This window comes from Cibotium barometz, chromosome 10, assembly GCF_041138505.1.
Source record: "Cibotium barometz isolate CiBa-2024 chromosome 10, ASM4113850v1, whole genome shotgun sequence".
In the NCBI taxonomy this organism is placed as follows: domain Eukaryota; kingdom Viridiplantae; phylum Streptophyta; class Polypodiopsida; order Cyatheales; family Cibotiaceae; genus Cibotium; species Cibotium barometz.
Window position 1 is genome coordinate 58,991,625 of NC_141055.1, and position 27,558 is coordinate 59,019,182.

The window sequence follows — 27,558 nt, forward strand, 5'->3', positions numbered from 1 at the left end:
ATAAAGATACATAGAAGAAAGACAATGATATAGAATAAATAATAGATTCATGGTACATTCACAATAGTGGTACTGAGTCCTGACAATTGAGGACCATGTTCAGCCAATTTCTATCGGCTGGAAGTGCTGAGTTAGGCTTAACCCCAATGTGCACAAAATGAGGGGGGCAAAAAATAGCAAAGAGAGAGAGAGAGAGAGAGAGAGATGGGAAGCCACACGATGCTGAATGTATTAGAATGATAAGGCTGTGTGTACACAACCCCAAGTACAAGACATAATAATAAAATGATGTCCATATGGTGTCCTTTCACACCGGGTGGTCAGGGGGGGAAACCCCTTCAATGTAGAAGGTAAAAGTGTCCCTTATAAGCCCATGTTCACACCTAGCACTACCACCATGAGTTTTCCTACAAATCTCCCTGTAGTGATAGTGTGAATATGTACAAGGTAGCAAATCACTCTCCAAATGGGAGTAAGCTCAAAGCTTTGCAAAGCTTCAAACTTCTCTCTAGGCAATGCCTTAGTAAACAGATCTGCAATGTGCTCATTTGTAGGACAGTAAACCAAACTGATCTCCCCTGCAAGTAGCGCCTCTCTGCCATGGATAATGTATCTCTATGTGCTTGGTGCGAGCATGGAAGACTGAATTTCATGCTACAGCCATAGCACTCTGACTCAATGAGAATGGGAGTGGGTGTCTGTTGACTGCCACGAAGATTTGCCATCAATCTCCTCAGCCACACACACTCCGATGTAGTAGTGAAAGTTGCCCTCTACTCACCTTCACATGAAGATATAGCCACAATAGGTTGCTTTTTGCTCAACCATGATATGCATGAGCTCCCAAGGGAAAAGCAATTCCCACTTGTGGACTTCCTTGTGTCATGACTCATAATCACCAGCCCAATCCGAATCGTTGTAAGAGCATGGAGCTAAAAATCACCCCCCTCTCCCCCGCGGTATAGAACAAACCAATGCCCTTGCAAGTACCTAAACGCAAGTAATAATATACCCCCCCCCCTCCGGCGGGCTGCGGGAGCATTCCATAAATTTTTTTAAGAGGGATAGATGAGTATACCTTGCTCAAAAATTAGTGCATTCCTTGCAAAATTAGCTTTAGGCCACATTGCTACATGCTAGAGTAATCCTTGCTTGTGTAAGAGGTAGGAAAGTGTGATTGTACATCCTTGGGGAAAAATTCATGGATTTCCTAAGGAGGCGGTGGCTTCATGTATTAGTCCAACAGCCATTGCAAAGCATCTCAAGTCTATTTCTTTAAGATACCTTGCTCAAATGCTTATAGCCCGGCCTTGTGTTACACGAGTATATGAGGCAGCCAACAACTTGATTATAAAGAGTGGCATCACAAGGCTCTCCTTCATCATACATACTCAGCCTAAGCCCAAGTTCTACTGAGTAGAAATAGGCTTACAATCTTGAAATTTGAACCGTTCTAGCAATCCATTTATGTACTTAGACTGCAGCAAAACAATGCCCTCATGTAACTGTACAAACTATATACCTAGATGAATCCAAGAACATGCCCAATTCACCTTTTAGGAACGTGCATGTTATATACTCATGGTAGTCAACCCACAAGACTATATAACTATCAACTCGATTATGCATAGTATGGACTAGATCCTACGACATCCTCACTAACGTCATCAGTGCCCAATAGTGTGTAGAACTCTGTATCAAGATATGCTCTCACACACGCACTCCACACACACACATAAGAGCATATATTCACACAAAGGCCTTCGTACTAAGTTTATGTCAAACCTTCGGAGATGACGGGCAGACTCAGCCATAATGAAGCCTAGCACTAAGGGAAGTAGCAAATAGAAAGAATTAGTACAGCAAATAAGTAGTTGATAGGGCAAATGCACCGCTAAAGATAGAAAGAATAAGCACAATATCAATTGGCTGCAACTCAGACGAAAAATTCACAATGTGAAATCTGCATGCCCTCATGTAACTGTACAAACTATATGCCATAATAGTGTAACAGCCCGAGATGTGACATCTCAAATGAGAATTGAAGATTGGCCTTGAATGCTGCAATTTTATCCTCATTGGTCCCTGTTAGCAAGTTAGCAACATATCATCCACATACAGGATGATGATAATCAAATCCTCTTTGTCCACCTTGATGTAGAGGGTACTCTCCATTGGACTATTCTTTGTCCACCAATACAGGGTCACGTGTTCTTGATTAATGCTAAGCAAAAAAGACTAACGTTGAGATCTTATGTTTAGCAAAGATACAAAAGAGAAGGAGAGATAGACCTAATCTACTGTATATTGCCAAAACATGCCATATATACAATGATCTGGTTGATTCACAGCTTCGTGTAAATGATCTTGCTGGTTCACAGCTTCATGATGCATACCAAAGATCCCTACAACACTCTACTTGCAATCGGACAAGAGAAGTTCTTGCTGATCCACCATTGTGTCCTTGTTGTCTTGGAGACTCTGACTAATGGATCCTCTTGATCTTTGAATGATGATCCTAATGAATGCTTAATGATCCTATTTATAGGGAAAAGATATGAATTCGAAATCAAGTTGGTTTTACCTATTTTTCCCACATAACAAAAAGTCATATTTTGTGTCAAAACTATACCCAAAAGTTGTCCCAACCATTGGGCTATGTCTTGGGCACTTCCGGGAGCCTGTACAAACTCTCAGCACTCTCTTCTCTGACAAGTACTGAGCTCGGTGATTTGTGGCATTTCCGTTTTTGGCCACTTGAATGTGGATGCGCTGCGTCTGGCTTTTCGGGACCAGATAGTGGATGCAATCCAGACTCCTTTTCCACCATAACATGCCAATCCTTGAACCGAGCAAAGGCTTGGTCCTTCTGGGAAAGAAAATACACCCATGTGAACCTGCTACAATCATCCACAAGTAGCATGAAATACAAGGAACCTCCCAAAGATGGGATCTGCATAGGTCCACACAAGTCGGTGTGTACCAACTCCAAAGGTTTCGAAGCCCACCTAGTAGCCTGCTTCGAAAAAGACTTCATGTGTTGCTTCCCACGAATGTAAGAACTGCAATGTCCCTGCTTGCTACCAACATCTGGCAAGCCAAGTGAAGACTGTTCGGGCTGACAAGGGAGGGGAGTTTTCTTCTAATGCTTTTGTGCGGTTTTGTGCGGAGCATGGCATCAAGCGGGAGCTAACCAATACAGGGTCACCTTCAGAGAATGGAGAGTAATCAAGGATTAAGTCAATTCACGCCAAACATTAGCCATGGCACAGGCATGCACGTGACATTCCCTTTTGCTAAACTTGATGACAAGGTGGACACTTTGTCATCCTTCTTCCCTGGACTTGACCTTAAATTGTTTTTGCTTACTGACTTTGACTTCTACTAACTTTGACTTTCACTAAATGATATTTCTGGTCTAAACACCTTCACTCCTAATCTCCACTTCCAAGTATTCATGAAGAACTGAGCATCTGTTGTCATGTGCATGTGTGCTCATGGACAAGTTCCTCAGCTAGTCCAACAGGGGCAACCAGAAAAAGACCAGAAGTTGGAGCATAAGGTGCTGTGTTGGCTAGTGGCGTTTAAGGCTGAAAGAAGACCCCCAGAGCTTCGCGTGTTACAGTGGTATCAGAGCCTACTTCAAGTGCAAAGATTCAGCAAAGAAACCAGAATCTTTTCTCGCTCGTGTGGTTGGTTTTCAGACGCCGGTGGACTACCCCTTTCGGAATGACTCCTGTCCCTCGAAGGACGGTTGGTTTTCAACCTCTAAACGTCTCCCACACACATAGTGGATGGTCACATTGCGCTCCAGAAAGGAAGTGTGTTTTCTTGCTATGGCGAGCTTCAACGATGAGAGAGACCAAGAACCATGGGACCAGAGTGCACCGGGCAGCCCAGCTAGGGCACCAGGCTTGAGTGTTACAGAAATGTTCTAGCAGATGATGCGAGCAATCGCAGACCAAACAACCAAGTTGGAAGAGCAGAAGGCGCAGATTTTGGCTCTGGAAGAGCGTACTCGTTCTCCAGCGTCGCATTTTCCATCTCCTCCCTCTCCTTCCGTATCCCAGATTCCAGATCCTCGACACAGGGACCCTCTCGCAGGGTCACAACCGCAACCGAGCTCTTTGCTTGAGTTGCAGATGTGTGCATTGGAGATCCGACAACATGAAGACGAAGCCATGCGACGCGTGGAGCACGAGCGATACCTAGCAGTTTTGGGCGTCAGATTGACACCGTCGGTGCCCTCGAATCATTTTCCCGAGAAAATGAACTTCAATAAGTATAATGGTAAACTCGACCCCACAACTCTCTATTCATGGTTGCATCAATTCGAAGCTTACTTTGCCGCAGTTAGAAAGACAGATACTGACAGAGTGATCTTAGCCATTTGGTACTTGGAAGGTGAGGCCATTCCTTGGTGGACTTAGTGGGCTCATGTCCACACCAGATTAGGTATGGCAGCTTATGTGTGGGACGAGTTTGTCCACGACCTTAAGCAGCGGTTTCTACCGTCCCACTACCTTGAGTGACTCGAAGACGAGTTCAGGGGAGCACGTCAGAATGCGTAACCAGTCCTTCAGTTTGCCAATAGAATTTTGACTTTATGTTTGCAATTAGGCTTATCTGATTCGGACAAGAAAGGACAGGTTTTTGTATGGCCTTGACACGCAAATCCAATGGGAGGTGCGTATGTTTAGGCCAACCACCTTTGAAGACGCACTCTCGCTTGCGTAGAGTGCAGAAATGAAGCATAATGGTGGCAAGCCCAAGACTTCCCAATCGGCTACTCCAAAGGCTACCGCCTCAGGGGGGGGAAAAGGCCACAACCAGACGGGGTCTTCCCCAGGGACAGAGCCCGGGAGCCTCTGGCTCCAAGAACTCGAACAATGCGTCTAAGCTTACTCCAGACCAGAAAGCGAAGTCAGGCAAGATAGGTGGCAAGTTGAGTGCTGAGGAGCTTTCTCAATACAAGGAGGGTAGATGTTTCTTTTGTCATACAAAAGGACATACTTCTCGAGAGTGTCCTAAGAAGCCTCCAAAGCTCGCCGTCGCTGCCTCCACAGCTTCCGTGAGCTCAGCTCCCACACAGACCCCAGTGGCTGCCCCTAGTTCTTCAAATCATGGTGCTTCAGTTGGAGCAATTATTAGCTGGGAGCTCGAAGGTAAGCAGAAGGGCGCCCATGACCAGGAGTATGACCCCATGTGAACCCAATCCGGGACGAGTCGGCCAGGGATCCATCCCAGTCCTCCGAGGTCAGGTGTGCATTGTCCTGCATAGGATTCCAAGGTTAGGTGTGCACTGTCCTGCACATGAAACAGTGCTCATCTGCGCTGTGAGTCTCCCTCTAGAATGATGTCAGATGGTAGGCATGTGGAAGAGCTTGAAGATGAACTCGGTATATGGGAAAATAGCCTCTGTTCTGATGCTTCTGTGTATCTGGTATGGTACTGGATGCCAGATCATTGAGTAGGTAGTTAGGGTTTGCTTTTAGGAAAAGGGGTCAGCCCATAGGGCTACCCCAAGTCTTTGTGTGGGCATGGGGATAGTGTAAAACCACCCCTATGAGGGCCAGGAAGGCCCTGGCTAAACCCACCAGAAATGGAGGGACTGTAGGACAGCCCTAGGGGCAGGCTAGGGGAAAGCATACAGAATATGCAGCCTTTATATGGCTGTAGGGCATGTATGGGGCAGCCCATACAGGCTGCCCAGTCCCCAAACTGCTTGCAAAACAGTGCCCTGATGCCCAGCCAGCCATGAAGAGATGCGCAGATTTTTATGTGAATTATTTCACCATTTAATGCTAATAATTCAATCGTGGGCAAAATAAAGACAGCCGCTTGGATTAATGCTGGCCGACTGCTATTAGTAGGTAGTATAAATACCAAGGCCCACAATCCCATTGAGTTATCTCATAATTCACCAAGTGCTCAAGCAACCAAAGGGCCAAGACAGCCAAGGGCTTGCTCTAACGCAAAGGGGGTGAAGGACTGCAGGTCAAGGGCAGAGATTTCTCAGCCAAGAAAGGTCAAGTTTTCCTGTATTTTCTTTCAGATTTACATCATTCTAATAAAGCAAATACACCATCCGTGGTGGGGGGCCTACAGAGGGTATTTGGGACCCAATACTGTGTCCTCTCCTCCCTCCCTCTCTCTCTCTCTCTCTCTCTCTCTCTCTCTCTCTCTCTCTCTCTCTCTCTCTCTCTATTTTCTGCACATCTTTATTCAATTTTGTGCGCTAATTCCGTCGCGAAAAGTGTGTTGATTTCTGAGCATTGAAGTTACCGATCTTCCCCGAAGCTTCCGCATGTTACAGTGGTATCAGGGCATCAGGCTCAACAAAGCTAAACACTAATTCAGTCCCAGATGATGGTGTACAGGTCCAAGGTACAGGAAAGTACACCGGTACGAAGCCCAAGGCAAGGAACACAGGAACGGGAAGAGCTCCCAAGAGGTTTGTTGGTGGTGTTCCACAAAGCCAGAGGGGATGGCAATCCTGTGAGCCAGATAGGTTCTCGGGCAACGGTCCCAAGGGAGGATTATCCTCCCAGGGGTGATGTGAGAGTGCCAAACTCATTTCTCAGGAATGAAGACCAAGACAGTGTTCAGAGTCAGGGCAGGAATGAATTGGGGACTGGATGGAACAGATGCATAGATCTTATTCAAAGTCAGAGTGGTTTTGGAGACCAGGCCGGGTTTTCAGAGAAAAGGGTTGCCAATGATGGATGGATGACAGAGGGACTCCCGGAAAAGAATGGGATGATGACAGTCATCCAAGGAAAAAGTTGGAATCCCGTCATCAAGTTTAGCAGAGGGGGATGTCATGTGCATGTGTGCTCATGGACAAGTTCCTCAACTAGTCCAACAGAGGCAGCCAGAAAAAGACCAGAAGTTGGAGCATAAGGTGCTGTGTTGGCTAGTGTGGACTAGGAGAAAGGGGACAGGGGACAGTCCGCAACATGAAGAGGACTGTCAGCTATATACAAGGGGTTGTCGGCTATATACAAGGGGCTGTCAGCTGTACCAGAGCAGAGCAAGAGCTATCGGCTAAGACAAGAAGGCTGTCGGCTGAACCAGAACAAAGGGAGCTGCAAACGCATAAATGTTTATGAATTCCAAGACCAGTCGGCTAGCCGACTGCTGCAGTCCAAGTGTCCAAAGGCCTATAAATAGGCGCAGATGCTCATTGTGTTAACCATTCATTCCACTAGGGAATGGGTCCAAGTTTAGGACTGTTTTGGTGATTTACACCTTTTCAAGAAGGCAGCCTTTGGCTGTAGATTGTAGGTACCTTTTTGTACCATATGAATATACTGAATTTCCAGCATGTCTCTCTCTCTCTACTCTCCCTTCTATCTGCGTTTTTGCATCAGCATGTTCTCAATGGTGCTTAGGGGTGAAAGAAGACCCCCAGAGCTTCCGCGTGTTACATCTGTTCATTGTTGTCCCCATGCTTGCTTTCCCTTAACCTTCACACAACGTTGGGTCTGTTAGAAGTCATCTCCTGTCTTTATGTAGACACCTGGGCCTTTGTTGTGGGTGTGCCCGCCCTTGTAGGTGTTGTTCTCATTTTTCCTCACTCCCCGTATTTTTCCCCCATTTTTCCCATTTTTTCTATGGCTTGGGTGGCAGCCCTGAGGTGGCAGGATGTCGTTTTTTGTAGCCGACTGCATCAGTCTTCTTAGTGGTGCTAGCCGACTGTATGTGGACAAGTCGTGGACCTTCTTGGTGCTGGCCGACACCCCTATGAGCTGGTCGACTGGTGCATACAATCGTGGGCACTTCTGGACTCTTGTCAGCTATCCTACAGCAACCCGACTGCTGTTTGGGGGCCATATAAAATGGCCCCACAGCCCCTTGCCACATTGTATCATTGTATCATTATTCAGGATCTTCTTTGTGTATATAGAGCAGAGTTACATGCCAGAGAGCAGAGACACTTAGAGCCCGCAGGAGACAGAGGACACCTGGCTTTCGGACACCACGCCTATACCAGAGAGAGATGACAAAGATAAGAGCTCAGTTTCACAGAGAGGGTGCGGAGCGACTGGCTCGCTTCAGAGCACACCCAGGCATGTTCTTCAGGGAGCTGTGGACACCCCCTTCACTGATGTATACCATTTTATATCCCCAGTATGGTACAGGATGGAGCTAGCTAGGTTGCATATCATGATTGTTTACTCCATGCATATAGCTTTGCATTCTCCTAGTAGTAGAGCTCCATCCCCTGCACACCCAGATTCAGCTTTTTTTTGTTGTTCAGTACTTTTTCATTTTGTTGGGATGACAGAGGATACCCCATACAGGTACTCCGATTTGTCTCATAGGCCGAGTTCGGTCTTTCGGAAGACGTTAATAAAATCTTTCTTTCTTTCTTTCTTTCTTTTCTTGTGCTGTTTTTCTGCATTGCGTTTGCTCGTGTTCCCAGATTTGATCATCATCTCCGCTGCATATTCTGACATGGTATCAAAGCCCTAGGCTCGCGATAGATCTTGGGAGTTGTGTGAGCAAGAGGGGGACTGTTTCATTGCTGATTGGTGGACTGTTAGGGACTGTTCGGGAAGAGGAGAAGCAAGAGGACAGCGGGCTGATTTGCTGGATAGCCGCTTGCAGGTGTAAGTTCTTCTTTGTTCTCACCCACCCACCCACCCTTTTTCAGATTACATCCCTGCAATGGCAGATTTGTTAGAGATGGCTGAGAGGCATGTGAAGATCCCTACACTCCCCACGTTCCCGGTGGACCGTCAATTGGACGGGAACAACTACGGCATATGGAAGGTTATGATGAAATCTGTTCTGGAGTCTTACGACCTTGCTGATTTCATCGTTGTTGGGGTTCAACGGCCGGAAGTAGAGGAAGGGGAGTTACCGTCGATTCGTAAGGACCGGGAGGCACAGGCACAGTTGTGGGATCGTGTCAACGCTAGGGTCCGTTCATTTATCTTCCTCAACTACACACCGCAGGTAATCAATCATGTAAAGCATATGACTCTGGCCAGAGGTATATGGCAGCATTTGGCTTCTCTTTACAACAGGGTATCGCCCATGAAGAGGATTTCCTTGGAAGTACAGATGCGGGTTATGAGCCCTCCAAAGTCGTCCATGATGCGGGAGCATATTAACAAGCTATAGGCTCTTCAGCAGGAAGTTCTCCAGGCTGGGAAGGAGATACCGTCAGAGGACATGGCCATAACGTTGCTGTCGCATTTGCCCTCTCAGTACTCAGCATTTTACTCGTCTTTGATTACCAGTGGCAAGCTCAGCACCGTTACTTGGGAGGAGCTTGTGCCCATGGTCTTGGACCAAGAGGAAAGATTCTCGAACCCTCCTCAGGGTGGAGGTTTGGAGGCCTTAAGTGGCCAACGGTCGAAATGCCGTAACACGGGCAAAGGGAAGGCTTCCTCGGAGAAGTCTTCTGAGAAGAAGTCCGACGTTGACCGCGAGAAACTAAAGGCAGAGAGGACCTGTAATGATTGTGGCGAGAAAGGCCACTATTGGAGGCGGTGTCCCAAGCAGAAGACCAACAAGGGTGAAGATTCCTCAGCAGCAATCATAAAGACTACGGCTTTTGTGCACTTGGAGGTGATGGACACCGATGTTTCATTTTCTTCAGGCAGAAAGAAGGTTGGAGGACTCTCCGCAACAACGGATACTCGAGAGTGGATTCTAGACAGTGGTGCTTCCAGGCACATGACTCCTTCCCGTTCAGATTTATAGTATCTCTACAGGTATTCTCGTCGTATTCTTATTGGGGATACATCCACTATCCTAGTTCAATGAGGGCAGGTTGGAGATAGTTCCCCATGGCAGAGGGGGGAAGCATTCCTCCCAGGTGTTGTATGTTCCGTCACTTGGTTTTCTTTTGTTGTCAGTGCATCAAGTTTGCAAGACTGGCGTACAGGTGGGGTTAGATGAGCATTTTGTTGCTCTCCGGGACAAGGCAACAGGCCAGGTAGTGTGGGAAGGCGGAGTGGAGAATGGAGTTTACAAGCTTTCAGCACTCTCTCTCCCAGGTCCAAAGTTTTGTGATGAGTGGCAGTCTGGTAATGGCCACTTAAGTGTGGATACGCTGCAGGTGCAGGCTTTCTAGGACCAGATGGTGGATAGCTTGCCAGTTGATGGCAGCAGTTGGCAGGAACTTTCCAGTACTAATGTTGGTGGTTCTTGTGTTCGTCAGTCAGAGGAAACTTTACAGGTGACCTATGCTCTGATGTCTCGTAGCATTCGGGACAAAGAAACTCCTGTAGATGAGGATGTTCTTTCCACGACGACCTCTTGGAAAGCCAGGCAAGTGGCAGTTGATTACTTGCAGAAGGAGGTGGTTGTTGCACATTCTCCAGGCTTAGTGGTTCCAAATTCAGAGGGGGTGGTTGACAGGTTTCAGAAGGCCTTGCGTGGTCTTCAGCAGGTTTCCAGGACTTGGCTTCCCACCGTAACAGGTGTTGATCCTTGTGAGAAGTATGATGCCTCCGTGACTCAGAAGCAGAATGGTTCATTGATCTCGTTGATGGATACCACAATGGACGGGAGCTTCCTCATTAGGCAGTTGAGCTCATGGTTGCAGATGACTCTTTGGGAGGCAGGATTTTGTATCTTGTGGTTTCTGCAGCGTGCGAAGGATCATGGACTCTTTTACACAAGAGGGGGATTGATGGATGGAGTCTGACTCCACGGTTGGAGTGACTCAGATTGGGGAGGAGATCCAGACACGAGGAGATCTACTTCAGGCCCACGCGCAGTTTTATGGAGCAGTAAGAGGCAGTCATCTTTTGCCTTGTCGTTGACAGAGGCAGAGTACCGGGCTGCTTGTGAGGTGGTGAGGTTGCAAAGGTTGCATGGCAGGATTGGGCTTCCACTGGAGGAACCCACGGTCATCCAGAGGCACTTTGTTCGTGAAGAGCTTCACCACATTTGACCTTTAAAAAACAACAACCACAGGATTAAAAGGTTGGCATAGAATAAACAAGAAAATAAGAATCCAACCATGTAGACACCAGGGCCTTTGTTGTGGGTATGCCCGCCCTTGTAGGTGTTGTTCTCATTTTTCCTCACTCCCCGTATTTTTCCCCCATTTTTCCCATTTTTTCTGTGGCTTGGGTGGCAGCCTTGAGGTGGCAGGATGTCCTTTTTTGTAGCCGACTGCATCAGTCTTCTTAGTGGTGTTGGCCGACTGTATGTAGACAGGTCGTGGACCTTCTTGGTGCTGGCCGACACCCCTATGAGCTGGCCGACTGGTGTATACAGTCGTGGGCACTTCTAGACTCTTGTCGGCTATCCTACAACAGGCCGACTGCTGTTTGGGGGCCATATAAAATGGCCCCACAGCCCCTTGCCACATTGTATCATTGTATCATTATTCGGGATCTTCTTTGTGTATATAGAGCAGAGTTACATGCCTCTATCTCTCTCCCTCTCGTGCTGTTTTTCTGCATTTCGTTTGCTCTTGTGTTCCCAGATTTGGTCATCATCTCCGCTGCGTATTCTAACAGGGTCACCTACCGAGACTGATCATGCCTATTGCTAGGCCTTTAGAAATGATCTGAGGGCCTAATGAGGTATTGGGTATGCGTACCTACCCTCAAGGAATGTTTCCTCTAGATTCGCCTGTTGCAGACCACTCCATCTACTACCCTGTTACATCCTTTCTGCTGGAATTATGCACCTTTCTTGGGACATAGATGTCAGACTGGGCAACGGAAATGAGACAAACACCTGTGAGAGCAGAAATGCAGAACTGCAAGAGAGAGAAAGCTGTATAAACTCTACTATATACACCAGATCCGATACAAAATGGTGCGGGTGGCAAGGGTGGTATATATACCACCCTGGGCTACTGGTCACCACAGCAAAACAAGCCAACAGCAGTACACGACTAGAAAATACCAATCAGCCAGTGATAAGTGAGTCGACTAGCACCTGGATTAAGTCGGCCAATGAACAGTAGTAGTTGACCAATGAACAGATCAGGTCGGCCAACACAAAACAACCCCAGGGAAAATATGGACAATGAGCAAAAATGGAGAAAACTCCTAACCAGGCGGGCACACCCACGACCAAGGCCCTCACTCCCTACGGAGTAGTATGGTAGGGACAGGAGATGACCGCTAACACCCCCTCTTAGCTCCTAGATGTGGAACCAACCCCAATGAGCTGAAGTGTTAATGGAGTATCTGCTGAGGCAAAGGCTTCGTGAAGAGGTCCGCCACATTGTCCTCCGTCGAACAATAGATAAGCAAGATGTCACCAACCAAAATCTTCTCACGAACAAAGTGATATTGTATCTCTATGAGCTTGGTCCGGGCATGGAAGACCGGGTTCTAAGCAATAGCTATATAGCTCTAGTTGTCACACGGGATGACCATGGATTCCTTCTGTGGAAACCCAATCTCACCAAGTAATCTCCGCAGCAACACCACAAGCAGCCCGATACTCTGCCTCAGTAGAAGACAAGGCAATAGTTGGCTGCCTCTTGCTGCTCCAAGAAATAGCTCCTGAGCCAAGGATAAAGCCATAGCCTGATGTTGATCTTCTCATGTCTAGATCTCCTCCCCAATCAGAGTCACTCCAACCTCGAAGACTAACTTGGTCCTCCGTTCCCCCTCCAGTGTTATAAAAGAGGCCAAGATCCTTCATACCCTGCAGGTACCGCAAGATCCATAATCTTGCGTCCCAGTGAGTCTTCAAAGGTGTCTGCATAAATGAGCTTAGCCCCACTGGAAAACTCAAGTCCAATCTGGTGTTCAGCAACCAAATCAATGAACCAACAAGCTTCCAATACAAGGAGGCATCAACTTGCTCACAAGGATCATGTACTGTAAGTTTGGTATTCCGGTCCATCAGAGATGAAATAGGCTTGCAGTTCTCCATCCCAAAGGCCTCCAGCAACTCATGAACATACTGCTGCTGAGAAACAAAAAACCCCCTCTGGGTCTGCCAAATCTTCAATCCCAAAAAGAAATGAAGTCTAAGTCCATCATCTCAAACTCCTTTAACAAGGCAGCCTTCGCTCACAGATATGTGCTCCACGTGACTACCAATGAGAATAAGATCATCCACATAGAGGATAATCAAAGTGACCGTACCGCGTTCCAAAAAGAGATACAAGTTCGGATCTGCAACAACTGATCTCTAGAAACCCTTTCTAAGAAAGAAAGAATCAATCTTCTGGTTCCAAGCCTTGGGAGCCTGTTTAAGACCATACAAGGCCTTCCATAACCTGTAAACCATACCTTTTGATCCCGGAACCTCAAAGCCTGAAGGTTACTCAACATACACCTCCTCCTGCAAGTCACCATTCAGAAACGCAGATTTTACATCCATTTGATACACCAACCCCTACTAAGCAGAGGCAAGAGCAAGAACTGTCCGAATCATGGTCATCCTAGCTGTCAGTGCAAAAGTGTCCTCATAGTCGATGCCAGGCCGTTGAGCATAGCCCTTAGCCACAAGTCTAGCCGTTCAAAATAAATTAGCCCACATCATACATGACATAAGTGACAAAAGACAAACGGCCTAGATAGAAGAAACGACCCAAGTCCAGAGTCCAAGCCTCAAGGTGACATGCAAATAGTAAGGAGATATCATGCATGGCTACTGCCAGTGATGCCTTCAAGGAGACTATCATCTATGTTATCCAAGAAAGCCATATCATCAAGACCAACATCTACAGCATCCAAAGCTTCAACCCCATCCTAACCAGGATCTGCAAGTCCATGTGTCTCCTCATCATCCGAGAACTCTTCATCAAGCAATATAAACTTCTCTGGTTTGGAAGAAGCCATATCGCCAAGCAAGTGCAAATTAGCACTTAGAAAAATCAAGTCATTGACTTGTTTTGTCCCAATTTTGTTCCTCTTCTTGGATGCAACATGGCCGAACACACTTCATAGTTGCTCGATCAGAGAGGAGCTTGCACCTTGAGACAAGATCCTTACTACCAATGATTGAAGCTCTAGTGTACGAGCCCCATAATCCTCCCACCATAAAGCAACCCCAATCTTAATGTAACATGCGGAAGCTCTAGGGGTCTTCTTTCAGCCCTAAACACTCCTGGAAACATGCTGATGCAAAACGCAGATATGGAGAGAGAGTAGATAGAGAGAGATGTGCTGGAAATTCAGTATATTTCTATAGTACAAAAAGTACTCTTCTACAGCCCTAGGCTATCTTCATAAAAGGGTGATAAACACCAAAATCTTGGTCCCTACTTGGATCCCTAATGACCCAATCCCTAGAGGATTGAATGACTCTACACAAGGAGTTCCTACGCCTTTTATAGGCCTTTGAATGACCGTCAAGTGGAAATAGACTCCGTTGGACACCCACACGCGTAATAGCACAACTTAATATCACAATTTGAAATGGACAACTTAATAACAACTGAAATTTGAAATGAAATGAAATGTTGATAGATGGACACCAGCACTGGGGCCGGAACGAGCCGACCCCCCGCTCAATATATGATATATTATTAGGAGTATTTAACAAATACAATGCTCCATGGGTTCAATGAACCAGATGATGTCCATGTACAAATGAATACAGTACCAAACAAAAGGCTCGAAGTAGATGTTCGAAGGAGCGCGACCACTTGAGTGGTCCAGTCTCTACGGTCCTGTGCCTTCACTCGAATCCGTGGAGAGCGCCCCACTGGTGTTCCAAGACCACGCACAAACAAGCGCTCCCGTACTAACGCCTGGCTCTCTCGATCTCGGCACCTTTGGACCGTGGTTCTCCAAAAGCTTGGACTACCCGACACCGAACGGGTGTTAGCGGTAAAGAGAATGCCTGTGTAGGAGGTGTAGCCACCTAGGAGGTGCAAAGCCACCTGTAACCGCCTATGGAGGGAAGGTGTAACCGCCTGCAAGGTGTAACCGCCTGCAGAGGAGCACAACCGCCTGCTGTGGAGGAGGAAGAGGCGTAGCCGCCTATGGAGAGGATGAGGAGGAGCCGCCTGTAAAGGAGATGGAGCGCAGAGCCTGCTGGAGATGACAGCCTGCTGGAGGTGGAGCATGCGCTGCCTGCTGGAGATGGAGCCGCCTGTATGCAGAGCACAGCCACCGCCGGTAAAGTCGCCTGGCGAAGAGAAGGCAGCCTGCTGGAGAATCAACGCAGCCGCCAACAGTAGTTACAGCAGCCGTCTGGCTGCAGTGCACAGCCGCGTGGCTGCAGCCTGAAGAGGAAGAGGTGTGGAGGAGCATGCGCCGATGGAAGGAAACAGCCACCAGCTAGAGAGCATGCGCAGCTGACTGTAGAAGGGGTGAAGGTGGCGCAGCCTGAAGTGAAGGAGGCGCACAAAAACGTCTGAGAGAGAGAGAAGGGTGGTGGCCTCTTTGTAGGTGTTGGAGGGGAAGTTACACAACCACAGCTGGCCGGCTCCCCAAGGTTGCATGGGAGCGGCCAGTTCCATGGTGTGGTGTGGGTAGGTGGCCATGCACCCACCCCCACACACTTAAGAGGCTAAGTGTGGCTCCCCACCTTGGCCCATATGTGGGTGCCCACTTTTAAATGAATGTGAACTTACCACCTTATAAAATGAAAGGTTAGAAATAAAGCTATTAAACCAACAAGTGCAATACACTTACCACCTGTTCACATGCAACAAAACTCGTCAGAAGACAGAGCAAACTTCACGACTCACTGGCAAGTGTCCCCGCTCAGTAAGTGGCACGTCAAGCAGGCAAACACAAAAATACAAGTCATGCGAAAACAGTTTCAAACATGCAAAACATGAGTGCATGTGCAAATAGTATCATGGACATATCTCCCATTCATGGAACAAGTACAAAACATCTGTCGGCACAAAAATGGCACGACAGAAAACATCAATCCTGGTCTTCCTATGGAGTGGCAGTCCAGTAGGTAAAACACAATTCCAGGCACGAGCCTCCCTATGGAGTGACAATCCCATAGGCAAGACACGGCACAAATACTGGCTCTTCCATGGCGTGACAATCCCATGGATAGAACACAGTCCAGGTCATACACGGGTGGCACCAATCTGGCTCCCGTCCAAGGTTGATGTGTACGTACTGTACGTTGTGTATCTGTACGTACTGTACGGTGTTCCGTACAGTAAAATTTTTTATGTACGTAAAAATACGTACCATTGGCAAACAATAGGACATTCAACACCTTTCTACATTTAAGGTACATAAAAGTTTAAACTTTAAAACATTCAAGAATCAAAATAAACCACTTTGCATGTAGTATGTACTAATTTCAAAACACACATCATATACTTGACACAATGGCTGTCAAGACAAAATAGACGTAGAAAGGCTCATACTAGAGCATACAAATAACAAATGTCTGATGTCAACCTAAAAGGCTCATACTAGAGCATACAAATAACAAATCATAAATGTCTGATGTCAAGAGTCAAGACTCAAAAGTAAAAAACACTAAGCAATAACAAAGAGTCTCGACTCGACTCTCGAGACTCTACTCTCTGAATCTCAAAACTCCTCATCGGATGAGGATGATGACACTCCTGAAGAGAGCAAGTCCCCATCTGTCAGGACGTTGCCCTCTTCATCATACTCTGGCTCTGCCATCATACTCTGCTGTCCTGGATCATCATCCTCCGTAGGCTGAATGAGAGGAACAGCCTCATTTGCCCGTCTCCGAGGAGTACGGACACGAAGCTTTCCTCGCCGAATGGTCTCTCGTCGTGAAACTTCTGGATCTGCATCTCGCCCGACTAACGGGAGACTGAGAACTCGCGCACGTGACCTCGTTACACGTCGATCCACACTCTCCAGCTCTCTCTGCAGCATGCGAATAATCTCCTCCTGATCGTTTCTCACAAGCTGCTCTGCTGCTGCTGCTGCTGCTGCTGCTCAGTCTCCTCTGCACTCCCCTCCGAGACCAACTTCAATTTTGATGGATCTGTCTGTTAAAAAACAAAATGCAATTCAGTGTTCACATTATTAACAGCGTAGAAAGTAGTAATTAGTAATTACAAATATTCGCTTGTAATATGTATAAACGCTAGCCCAAAGTTTCAACTTTCTAACCTGCTTGGGTGTCCCCAAAGCGTGGTAATCTCGCACAAGCTTCATATTTGCTCGGCAGTAGACTAATCTCTCTAGCTGTGCAGTGCTGAGTCGATTACGGATCTTCGTGTGAATTAGCGAATAAGCGCTCCAATTGCGCCCGCATCCACCAGCAGAGCAATCCTGCATGTCACATGTGACGTGTCAATGGTGACAAATTACAATGGACATTGGACATGGTCATAGACAATAGACATTGGACAATGAACCATGGTCCCAGGTCCATAACACATGTATGGAAAATGTAAAGATAGAAAACTTTACCTGTGAGAGGACACGTAAAGCGATACGAGTGAGCTTTGGAAGACCTTGTCTTCCATAACTCTGCCACCATGTAAGAGAGAACTTCGTTGCCTCCGGCCTCAACGCCACAGCTCTAGTAAAGGATGACCCTAAATTATTTTCATAGCTAGCGATCTCTGCATCAATGTCCAACTGCTCATCCTCCTCGCAAATCAAGCCAATGTACGCATCCTTGCCCTTTAGTAGACTCCTGTCATTAAAAAGAGTTGGCTTCTTGTAGAAAGGATGAAGCAATGCAGCCATCGCATGAATGGGCCGACTCATAAATGTCCATCTCTTGTCTACAATAGCCAAGATCTCTTCCCGACTGTAAAAGCATTGACGCAACATTAGTTAACAGGCTGAATTTTGATTATAGTATTATACATTATAGTATTATACTAAATATTTAATAGAGTAATCATTACAGAAGCAAGTAGATACCTATCAAGCGCCAATGATCTGCAGCCTCTGATGTGTGTCTTCATCTCTGAGAAGAGATGATAGACTAGGCCCATGGTGGAGCCCTCCATGTCTGTGACACGCAGCAACACATAAATTGGCTGCAATGCTGCTATCGTAGCCTGCACCTCCGACCAAAAGGACTCATCAAGCACCCGCCGCTGTATGTATCTAGTGGACTCCTCCTGTGCGTGATGCATCTCTCTCCACTTCGGGTCCACTACTGTCTGTAGAAGTGGATCCCTCACTGCATAGAGTCGCTGCAACACAAGATACATATATGCAAATCTGGTCTTCAAGGGCCGCACCATGTCAAGTGTACTGTGACTCCTAAAGATAGCCAATGCCTTGTGCTTTTTGCGGAAAAAAGTAGTCATTTTTGTGGCATCGGAAACAATAGGCAACACCCATGTTAACTTCCCAATGTCCTCCATCAACAAGTCAAGACAGTGAGCTGCACATGGAGTCCAAACAATGTTCTTAAACTCTGCCTCAATCATCTCACCCATAGCCTTGCAATTGGAGGCGTTGTCAGTAATAACCTGCACCACATTCTCTGGGCCAACCTCAAGTATAGCCTGCCGGATGTGCTCATAGATAAACTCACCTGTAATCCGCTCTCCAGCCTTTCCTGCATCAACAGCACGCAAGAAGTACGTGCCAAGGCAAGACGACACAAGAATATTAATGATGTGTCGCCTACGAATGTCACTCCAGCCATCTGAAATGATGGTGCACCCAAACTGCCCCCAACCTGCCTTCACTGGTACCAATGCCTTATCTATCAATGTTTTCTGCTCCTCAAGCATAGTGGTCCGCATCTTATTGTAATCCAACCCCGACCAATCCTCTGTGTGTCCAACCTGGGCTATGGCTCTGACCATCCTCTGCCACTGCTCAGTCCTCAAGACATGAAAGGAGATGTTGCACTCAATGAGAGTGCGAGCAATCTCCATCTCAGCCACTTTCTGGCGCTCCTTCACCCAAGAAAGAGAGGCCACTCGAGAAGGCAAGGTAGTCTGCCTTGGTGCATGCATCTCTCCATCATCCTCCACATAGTCCTGCTGCTCATGCATGTACGAGCCCTCTTCCTACTGCCAGTGGGCTGCTCCTCCTGAACCTGTGAAGAACCACCCAAGTCTCCCAACAGTGCATCATGGAGAGCATCCTGTGTCTGTTGACTACCTTTCACCTTTTTCCCTGCACCCATTGCTGGAAAATTCTCAGCAATCAACTTATCCCTAATGTCCTTTGGTACTGCCTTGCACCCTGCACAGTTATTGGTTGTGCCAATGCCTGTCAAGTGCATAACGACGCGAGAAATGGTACTGGTGAGCTGAAAGTTGCAATACTTGCATTGCCATCGTCGCGTGCCAGATCCAGCTTGCCCTGGCGTGTTGACAATGCGGATGACATTGGTGTGCTCTTGCCAATACGGGTTAGTTGGCTTAGGCATGATGGCTCTTGAGACTTTTGTCTGCACCTGCCAAGTGCGCAGCACATATGCAAGAGAAAGAGATAAGACTCAAGAGGGAGAGAAAGAGAGAGAGAGGAAGATGCTCAGTTTACCTACATGCACGCCTGGCGCCAAAGTTCCAACGCTGTGGTCGCCTGGTCTTTTTCGATAACTTTCTGCTCTCGCCTCTCTGTAACGCACGCTCTCTGGAGTCCAATAATCAAAGTTGAAAGGCCTAGTATGTACCCAAAGGCCAGCCGCCAGGCGAGCGCCCAATCAGACACGCACGTCGATTTTCAGCCCAAAAAAAAACATCACGTACGGATCGATCCGTACACGTACGGATCCGTACAGTACGGCCGTACAGTACGGATCAGATCCGTACGTACGTATATGTCAACCATGCTCCCGTCCATACGACACCATCCTGCTAACACACGGGTGGCACCAGTCTGGCTCCCGTCCATGTTAAGCAAAAATACTGGCCTCTTCACATGAGACACCGGCCTAGCCTCAAGTGAACGAGACACAAAACTGGAGATGGACCAAATGGTCGGCCAATTGGTGACATCCCCCTGGGCTTCTAAAGAGTTGTCCTCAACTGAAAAGCCTCAAGATATGCTTGCAACAACCGTGGGTAGTCAACAAAATACGACTAGTTAGGAAGGACTAGTATACCTCCCTATAGCTCTATAGCTAGTAAGAGAGTCCATGTTGGTAAAAGTTATGGGAATGATGCCAAATTCCTAGCAAAAGACAATTGTACTATTTCTATTGTGTCAAGTAATGGTGATACTAAGAAGTTTTCAATTTTGCTCAATATACCAGATATCAAGCAAAATTTGCTCTTTGTTGTGGCCATTATTCAAGCATCCATAAAACTCTAGAGAAGCAAGAACTGCATCGAGAACAGGAGTCCCGGCGAGGTGTGAACAGCATGCACGCCTGCTTCCAGCATCAAGAGAACTCCAACCTCCATCGACAAGGAGATAGAAAGTATCTCAAGCTTTGATGATCTGTCTTGACTACAAATTCAGTCCCAAGAAGATAATGTTTCCATATCTTTAAGGCATGAATTACAGCCAAGAACTCTTTCTCATAGATATCCATATGAAGCTCAGCATCATGCAAACGACGGCTCTCGTATGCAACTGCATGCCCTTCTTGATTTAGGACAGCCCCTATACAATCGCCACAAGCATCACATTCTACTACGAATGATCTTTGCAAGTTAGGAACAATCAATACGGATCCACATATGATAGCATGCTTGAGCTGCAAGAAAGCATCCTGTTCTTTTGAAGTCCATTTGAAAGTGGTTTTCTTCTTTGTGAGATCATGTAGAGGAGTGGCTATCATAGCAAAATGTCTTATGAAACGCCTATAATATGAACATAATCCGAGAAAACTCCATACTTGATGTACGTTTTGCAATTCTGGCCAGTTCCGAATGGTCTCTATCTTTACAGGATCCATTGTTACTCCATCCTTGGATACAATGTGACCAGATAATGTACCTCTGAAAGGAAGAACTCACTTTTCTTGGCATTAATGAAAAGTTTATGCTTCCGCAACTCTTCGAATACCGTGACCAAATGAGTTTTATGTTCCTGCTCATTCTTGGAGAAAACCAAGATATCATCAAAGAATACTCCTGTAAATTTGCGATGGGGTCGGAATATCCTATCCATCATACGATTAAACGTGGCAGGAGCATTGGTGAGACCAAAGGGCATCACCAAAAATTCATATAATCCAAAGGCTGTCCTGAATGCAGTTTTATGGACATCTTGTGGCACCACTCGTATTTGTTGATAACCACTCTTCAAATCAAGTCGACTGAAACAAGCCGAACCATCAAGCTTATCCAAAATGTCATCAATACGCAGAATTGGGAATCTGTTCTTGATGGTAAGCTTGTTTAAAGCTCTATAGTCCACACACATGCGAAATGAGCCGTCTTTCTTTTGAACAAGAAGTACAGGAGAGCAATAAGGTGAGAAACTAGGCTGAACCAAACCTTTGTCTAAAAGCTCATTTACCTGCTTCATGATCTCTTCTTGTTGTGCAGCACTTACTCGGTATGCGGGTTTGTTAGGTGGAGAACTACCTGGCACAAGATCTATGCGATGATCCTCGGGCCGTTGGGGAGGTAATTCACCTGGCAATGCATCAACAAAACAGTCGTTGACTGCATGAAGAAAATTCAGCCTATCATAAGTCATAGCATCCACATTTTGATGACTTGGTACAATGCTATCACGAACAAAAACCAAGTACGCAAAAAGACTCTTTTTCATTGCTTTATTAATTTGGATGTGAGATACAAGTGGGATGGAATCCCCTTCTTTGCCAGCATCAATGAAATGCATGTGGCCTCTATGCATAAAAGAAATCATGTTGGTCTTGTACTCTTTGTGGGGCTCAAGCCTATGATGCCATGGCTTGCCCAACAATACATCACATCCATTTAGTGGTGCAACTAAGAAATGTTCATTATCAAGGTAGCCCTGGATATGATTGCGCAACTTCCCTATCAATGGGGTAACCTGCACCTCTTTACCAACAAAGGCAACTTCGGCTTCAATATGAGGTCCCATGTTCTCAATCTCAATACCCAAGGAAACTGCCGTTTGTATAGAGATGAAGTTATCAGTTGCACAGTCATAAATAAGGCGGGCTCATCCTTGATTTGATCCCAAGCCTTACCATCCGCTCTTTTGCATCATGATTTGTGGTTCCCTGCACATCGGGAACTGCATGTACATTAGCCTTGGTCTGCTTGTCTGTGCTTTGGTTTGCGGTCAGGGCATTGTCGAAACATGTGCTCTTTGCTGCCACAAGAAAAACATTTTCCCTCCTTGGCATATTGCTCTCTTTACTCCGGGGTCAAGCCGAATTTGTTCTTCTTTGGGCCTTGATCTTTAGGTGAGGTATTTTCAGCTTTACCTCCCTCGTGGGTCTCCCGGAAGTTCTTTTTAGGTGGCTGTCCACCTTTTTGCAGATTTGGGACAGTCTTGTCTTTCCCTTTTGAACCACCTTGATCCTGCTTAATTTTGAGCACCAATTGCTCCATAGCAAGAGCAAAGGCTGTGAGCTGTTGCAAAGTATGTTTCGGGTGCAATTCAATGCGCGAACGATAAGCTGGTTGTAATCCGGAGCGAAACTTCCTCTTTCTTTCATCCTCAGTAATTTGCATAAAAAGAGTTACCTCCAGCAACACTTTCCAAAACTTGTTGACATACTGTTGCACACTTTCATTATCTCTTTGCTCAAGTCTATCCCACTTTTGGGTGAGAGTTTGCTCCGCATTTGGTGGCAAAAACTGAGCATAGAATCTGTCTTTAAACTCCTTCCAAGTGCAAATGGGGTCTTTGGTGATCTTTTCAGTGATCCACCAATGAGCAGCAGTCCCTTTCAAAAACATGCTAGCATGGCGTACTTTAGACTTCTCAGTGAAGTCCTCATCGCTAAAAGCAATGTCAAACTGTGCCACAAATGCTAACACTTTGGAAGCATCATGCTCTCCATGAAAAACATCATATTTAACAGATTTGTCACCCGCTTTAAATTCCTTGAGCTTTCTGGCATGAGGCTCATGGTCCTCTCTTTTTCTTTTTCCCTTATCCAACGGGGCAACCCTATCTTCATGGGCTCCATGGGCCATCATGGAAGTTTCATGAAGCATGGTGGCATGTGCTCCACGAACTTGAGAATCGGATGCATGTGACTTTCCTGCATAAGGCAATGTCTTTCCATGAGACACTCAGAGGGCAAAGCTCTTCGAGTGGCAAACCTGTCACCCCTACCATGGGATACATGTCTTGAATGCATGTGACCATCATGTCCTCCATGAGCACTAGCATACATATACCTGTCAGGCTTTGTGCCTTGTGGAGAAGATGCAGACAAGAGATGACTGTCACCTCTTCCTTTTGCATAAATGACCTCAACCTTTGAGATGCAGGATCTCCATGCTTCAAGCGAGGTGGATTTCTGAATTTCAGCTCTCCATCTTCCCCCTCTTTGATGTCACCTTTGCGAAGGAGGTAAGAAACAGCCAACTCCCTTGGCTTCTTGCCCACTTGCCGTGCCATGGACTCAAAAGTCACATCTACCATTGCATCGGCTTTCCTTGCTTCAATGGCACTTTGCACATGTCTTGCATGATTGTCTTTCCTCGAGACAGTTGTCCCTTTGAATCACTATCATTTACCCTTTCAAGGAGCTTGTGCCTTCCTCGTAGAGCATCAGAAACACGCGAGGCACTTGATGGGCCCCTCGAATTAGGCACTTCCAAAGGGTTGCCTTGGCTGTCCATTGTGTTAAGTGTGCTAGAAGCAGAGTGTCCAATACACAGGTTCATTTCCCCACTAAGAAGAGGGAAACAACCATGCTCTGATACCAATGAAACGGATCCCGTCAAGTGGGAATAGACTCCGTTGGACACCCACACGTGTAATAGCACAACTTAATATCACAATTTGAAATGGACAACTTAATAACAACTGAAAATGTTGATAGATGGACACCAGCACTGGGGCCGGAACGAGCCGACCCCCCCTCAATATATGATATATTATAGGGAGTATTTAACAAATACAATGCTCCATGGGTTCAATGAACCAGATGATGTCCATGTACAAATGAATACAGTACCAAACAAAAGGCTCGAAGTAGATGTTCGAAGGAAAGCGACCACTTGAGTGGTCCAGTCTCTAAGGTCCCGTGCCTTCACTGGAATCTGCAGAGAGCGCCCCACTGGTGTTCCAGGACCGTGCACAAATAGGCGCTCCCGTACTAACGCCTGGCTCTCCCGATCTCGGCACCTTTGGACCGTAGTTCTCCAAAAGCTTGGACTACCCGGCACCGAACGGGTGTTAGCGGTAAAGAGAATCCTTTATCAGATTTACAAAAAAGTTCTTTACTTAAATCTGAATTCACTTACTTGTAGCTCGCAGATGGAAGACAAATATCCAAGGTGTTTGTGTGCAGCTACTAGAAGTGGACACCAAGGCGTAGCAGCCTGTCAAGGAGGAGGAGGAGCTGCCTGTGTAGGAGGTGTAGCCACCTAGGAGGTGCAAAGCCACCTGTAACCGCCTATGGAGGGAAGGTGTAACCGCCTGCAAGGTGTAACTGCCTGCAGAGGAGCACAGCTGCCTGCTGTGGAGGAGAAAGAGGCGTAGCCGCCTATGGAGAGGATGAGGAGGAGCCGCCTGTAAAGGAGATGGAGCGCAGAGCCTGCGGGAGATGACAGCCTGCTGGAGGTGGAGCATGCGCTGCCTGCTGGAGATGGAGCCGCCTGTATGCAGCGCACAGCCGCCGGTAAAGTCGCCTGGCGAAGAGAAGGCAGCCTGCTGGAGAATCAACGCAGCCGCCAACTGTAGTTACAGCAGCCGTCTGGCTGCAGTGCACAGCCGCCTGGCTGCAGCCTGAAGAGGAAGAGGTGTGAAGGAGCATGCGCCGATGGAAGGAAACAGCCACCAGCTAGAGAGCATGCGCAGCTGACTGTAGAAGGGGTGAAGGTGGCGTAGCCTGAAGTGAAGGAGGCGCACAAAAACGTCTGACTCGGTCTGAGAGAGAGAGAAGGCTGGTTGCCTCTTTGTAGGTGTTGGAGGGGAAGTTACACGACCACAGCTGGCCGGCTCCCCAAGGTTGCATGGGGGCGGCCAGTTCCATGGTGTGGTGTGGGTAGGTGGCCATGCACCCACCCCCACACACTTAAGAGGCTAAGTGTGGCTCCCCACCTTGGCCCATATGTGGGTGCCCACTTTTAAATGAATGTGAACTTACCACCTTATAAAATGAAAGGTTAGAAATAAAGCTATTAAACCAACAAGTGCAATACACTTACCAACTGTTCACATGCAACAAAACTCATCAGAAGACAGAGCAAACTTCACAACTCATTGGCAGGCGTCCCCGCTCAGTAAGTGGCACGTCAAGCAAGCAAACACAAAAATACAAGTCATGCGAAAACAGTTTCAAACATGCAAAACATGAGTGCATGTGCAAATAGTATCATGGACATATCTCCCGCTCATGGAACAAGTACAAAACATCTGTCGGCACAAAAATGGCACGACAGAAAACATAAATCCTGGTCTTCCTATGGAGTGACAGTCCCATAGGTAAAACACAGTTCCAGGCACAAGCCTCCCTATGAAGTGACAGTCCCATAGGCAAGACACGGCACAAATACTGGCTCTTTCATGGCGTGACAATCCCATGGGTAGAACACAATCCAAGTCATACACGGGTGGCACCAGTCTGGCTTCCGTCCATACGACACCATCCTGCTAACACACGGGTGGCACCAGTCTGGCTCCCATCCATGTTAAGCAAAAATACTGGCCTCTTTACATGAGACACCGGCCTGGCCTCAAGTGAACGAGACACAAAACTGGAGATGGACCAAATGGTCGGCCAATTGGTGACATCGGACCTCTGGACTGCAGCAGTCGGTCAGCCGCCAGACCCCTTTTCTTCATAAATACTGGTCGGCCACCAGAAGCGCTGAAGCTGATATAGCCGACTCCCACTGATGCAACCGACAGCACCTGTATGCAGCCGTCAGAGCCTGTGCGCAGCCGACAGAGCCTTCCTTCTCTTCCATGCCTTGCTCCAAGTCCAACACTGGCCCATCGGCACTCTGTGCTCCAAATCCCTAGTTCTAATGGTCTTTTCCTGGTTACCTCTGCTGGAGAATCTCTGAGAATGTCCATGGCATATTCATGCACATGACATCTCCCTCTGCTGAACTTGATGACGGGATTCCAACCTATTCTTGGATGACTCTCATCATCCCACTCTTTTCCCGAAATCCCTCTGTCATCCATCCATCCCTAGCAACCCTTTTCTATGAAAGCCCGGCCCGGTCTCCAAACTACTCTGTCACAGACTAAGATCTATGCATCTGGTTACATCTAGTCCACAATCCATTCCTGCCTTGACCTTGAACACTGTCTTCGTCTTCATTCCTGAGAAATGAGTCTGGCACTCTCACATCACCCTTGGAGGATAAACCTCCCTTGGGACCGTTGCCCGGGAACCTATATGACTCACAGGACTGCCATCCCCTCTGGCTTTGTGGAACACCACCAACAAACCTCCTGGGAGCTCTTCCCAATTCTGTGTTCCTGAAGCTCATATAGCCGACTCCCATTGATGCAATCGACAGCACCTGTGTGCAGCCGTCAGAGCCTGTGTGCAGCCGACAGAGCCTTCCTTCTCTTCCATGCCTTGCTCCAAGTCCAACACTGGCCCATCTGCACTCTGTGCTCCAAATCCCTAGTTCTAATGGTCTTTTCCTAGTTACCTCTGCTGAAGAATCTCTGAGAATGTCCATGGCATATTCATGCACATGACACTTAAACCTGTCTCTCTCCACATCGGTTGAACCAAACCTTCCCAACTTGCTATAGTAAAATCCAAGTTGGTCTTTCACCAACCTTCGTTTATCATCATCACGAACCTACCTAGAAAGCACCGTCTCCCAACCATCCATCACCTCATCATCGGCCTCTTGTTCACATTCTTGGAACTCGGGATCCAAGACATACGCAACAGCATGCATGGGAGAAGGATAACCATTCCATCGTGCTTCACATAATTATCGAACCTCTACATATTTCTCATCGGACAAGCCCATTTTCCCTATTTCCTCGATCATTCGGTCAGTCCCCTCATAAACCTTCCCAATGCATGGCTCTCGTCCATCTGCAATCCGCATCAAATGCATGATTGGCTTCATCACAACATTGATAGTGTTGACTTCATACCAAAATGTGAAGTCAACACTATCAACATTTCCAGTCCCAGAAGCATCATGTGAGGAAATGAATTTCATTCTTCCTCGAGAATAAGCGACCATGCCATGAATGGACCTTTTTCGAGTGTCACTCCAGCCATCTACATTAAGTGACACCATTCTTTGCCCAACTTTCATGCACAGATCCTAAAGCATATTCAATTTCAGCTTTCTCCTTTTGCAACAAGGTGGTGCATAGTGTCTCATAGGAGAGAGGCTTGTATGTTGGGCCATACCATGCAATCTCCTGGACCATTTCAATAAAATATGGGGACCTGGCAACATTGAATGCTACATGATCATGATAAAAGAACCTTGCAACAACTACATCTACCCTCTCTTTCTTGCGGGCATCCCAAGCTGCTCCCAAGTTTTACAGCTTGCCGGAGCTTGCACCCATAGGCTGTGAATCCTGGGAAAATGTAAAGCTCCCATACTGTTGTCCATCTCCCATGCTTACATCTTCCCCATGTCTAGTGAAGTAAGATACA

General features: G+C 47.0%; 2 protein-coding genes and 1 pseudogene across 2 annotated transcripts in view; all 3 read right to left on the reverse strand.

Moving 5' to 3' along the window:
• LOC147635108 (uncharacterized) overlaps positions 1–27,558 on the reverse strand; it is a 64,778-nt gene that overhangs the window by 32,952 nt on the left and 4,268 nt on the right. The window lies entirely within an intron of this gene.
• Positions 16,249–18,976, reverse strand: LOC147635109 (uncharacterized). Its single transcript, XM_086804407.1, has 3 exons — positions 17,322–18,976; positions 17,019–17,180; positions 16,249–16,894 (listed from the first exon to the last, which is right to left on the reverse strand). Exons 1-3 carry the CDS (start codon positions 17,688–17,690, stop codon positions 16,805–16,807), a joined length of 621 nt encoding a protein of 206 aa, XP_086660533.1. The 5' UTR covers positions 17,691–18,976; the 3' UTR covers positions 16,249–16,804.
• Positions 17,741–19,365, reverse strand: LOC147635110 (uncharacterized; annotated as a pseudogene).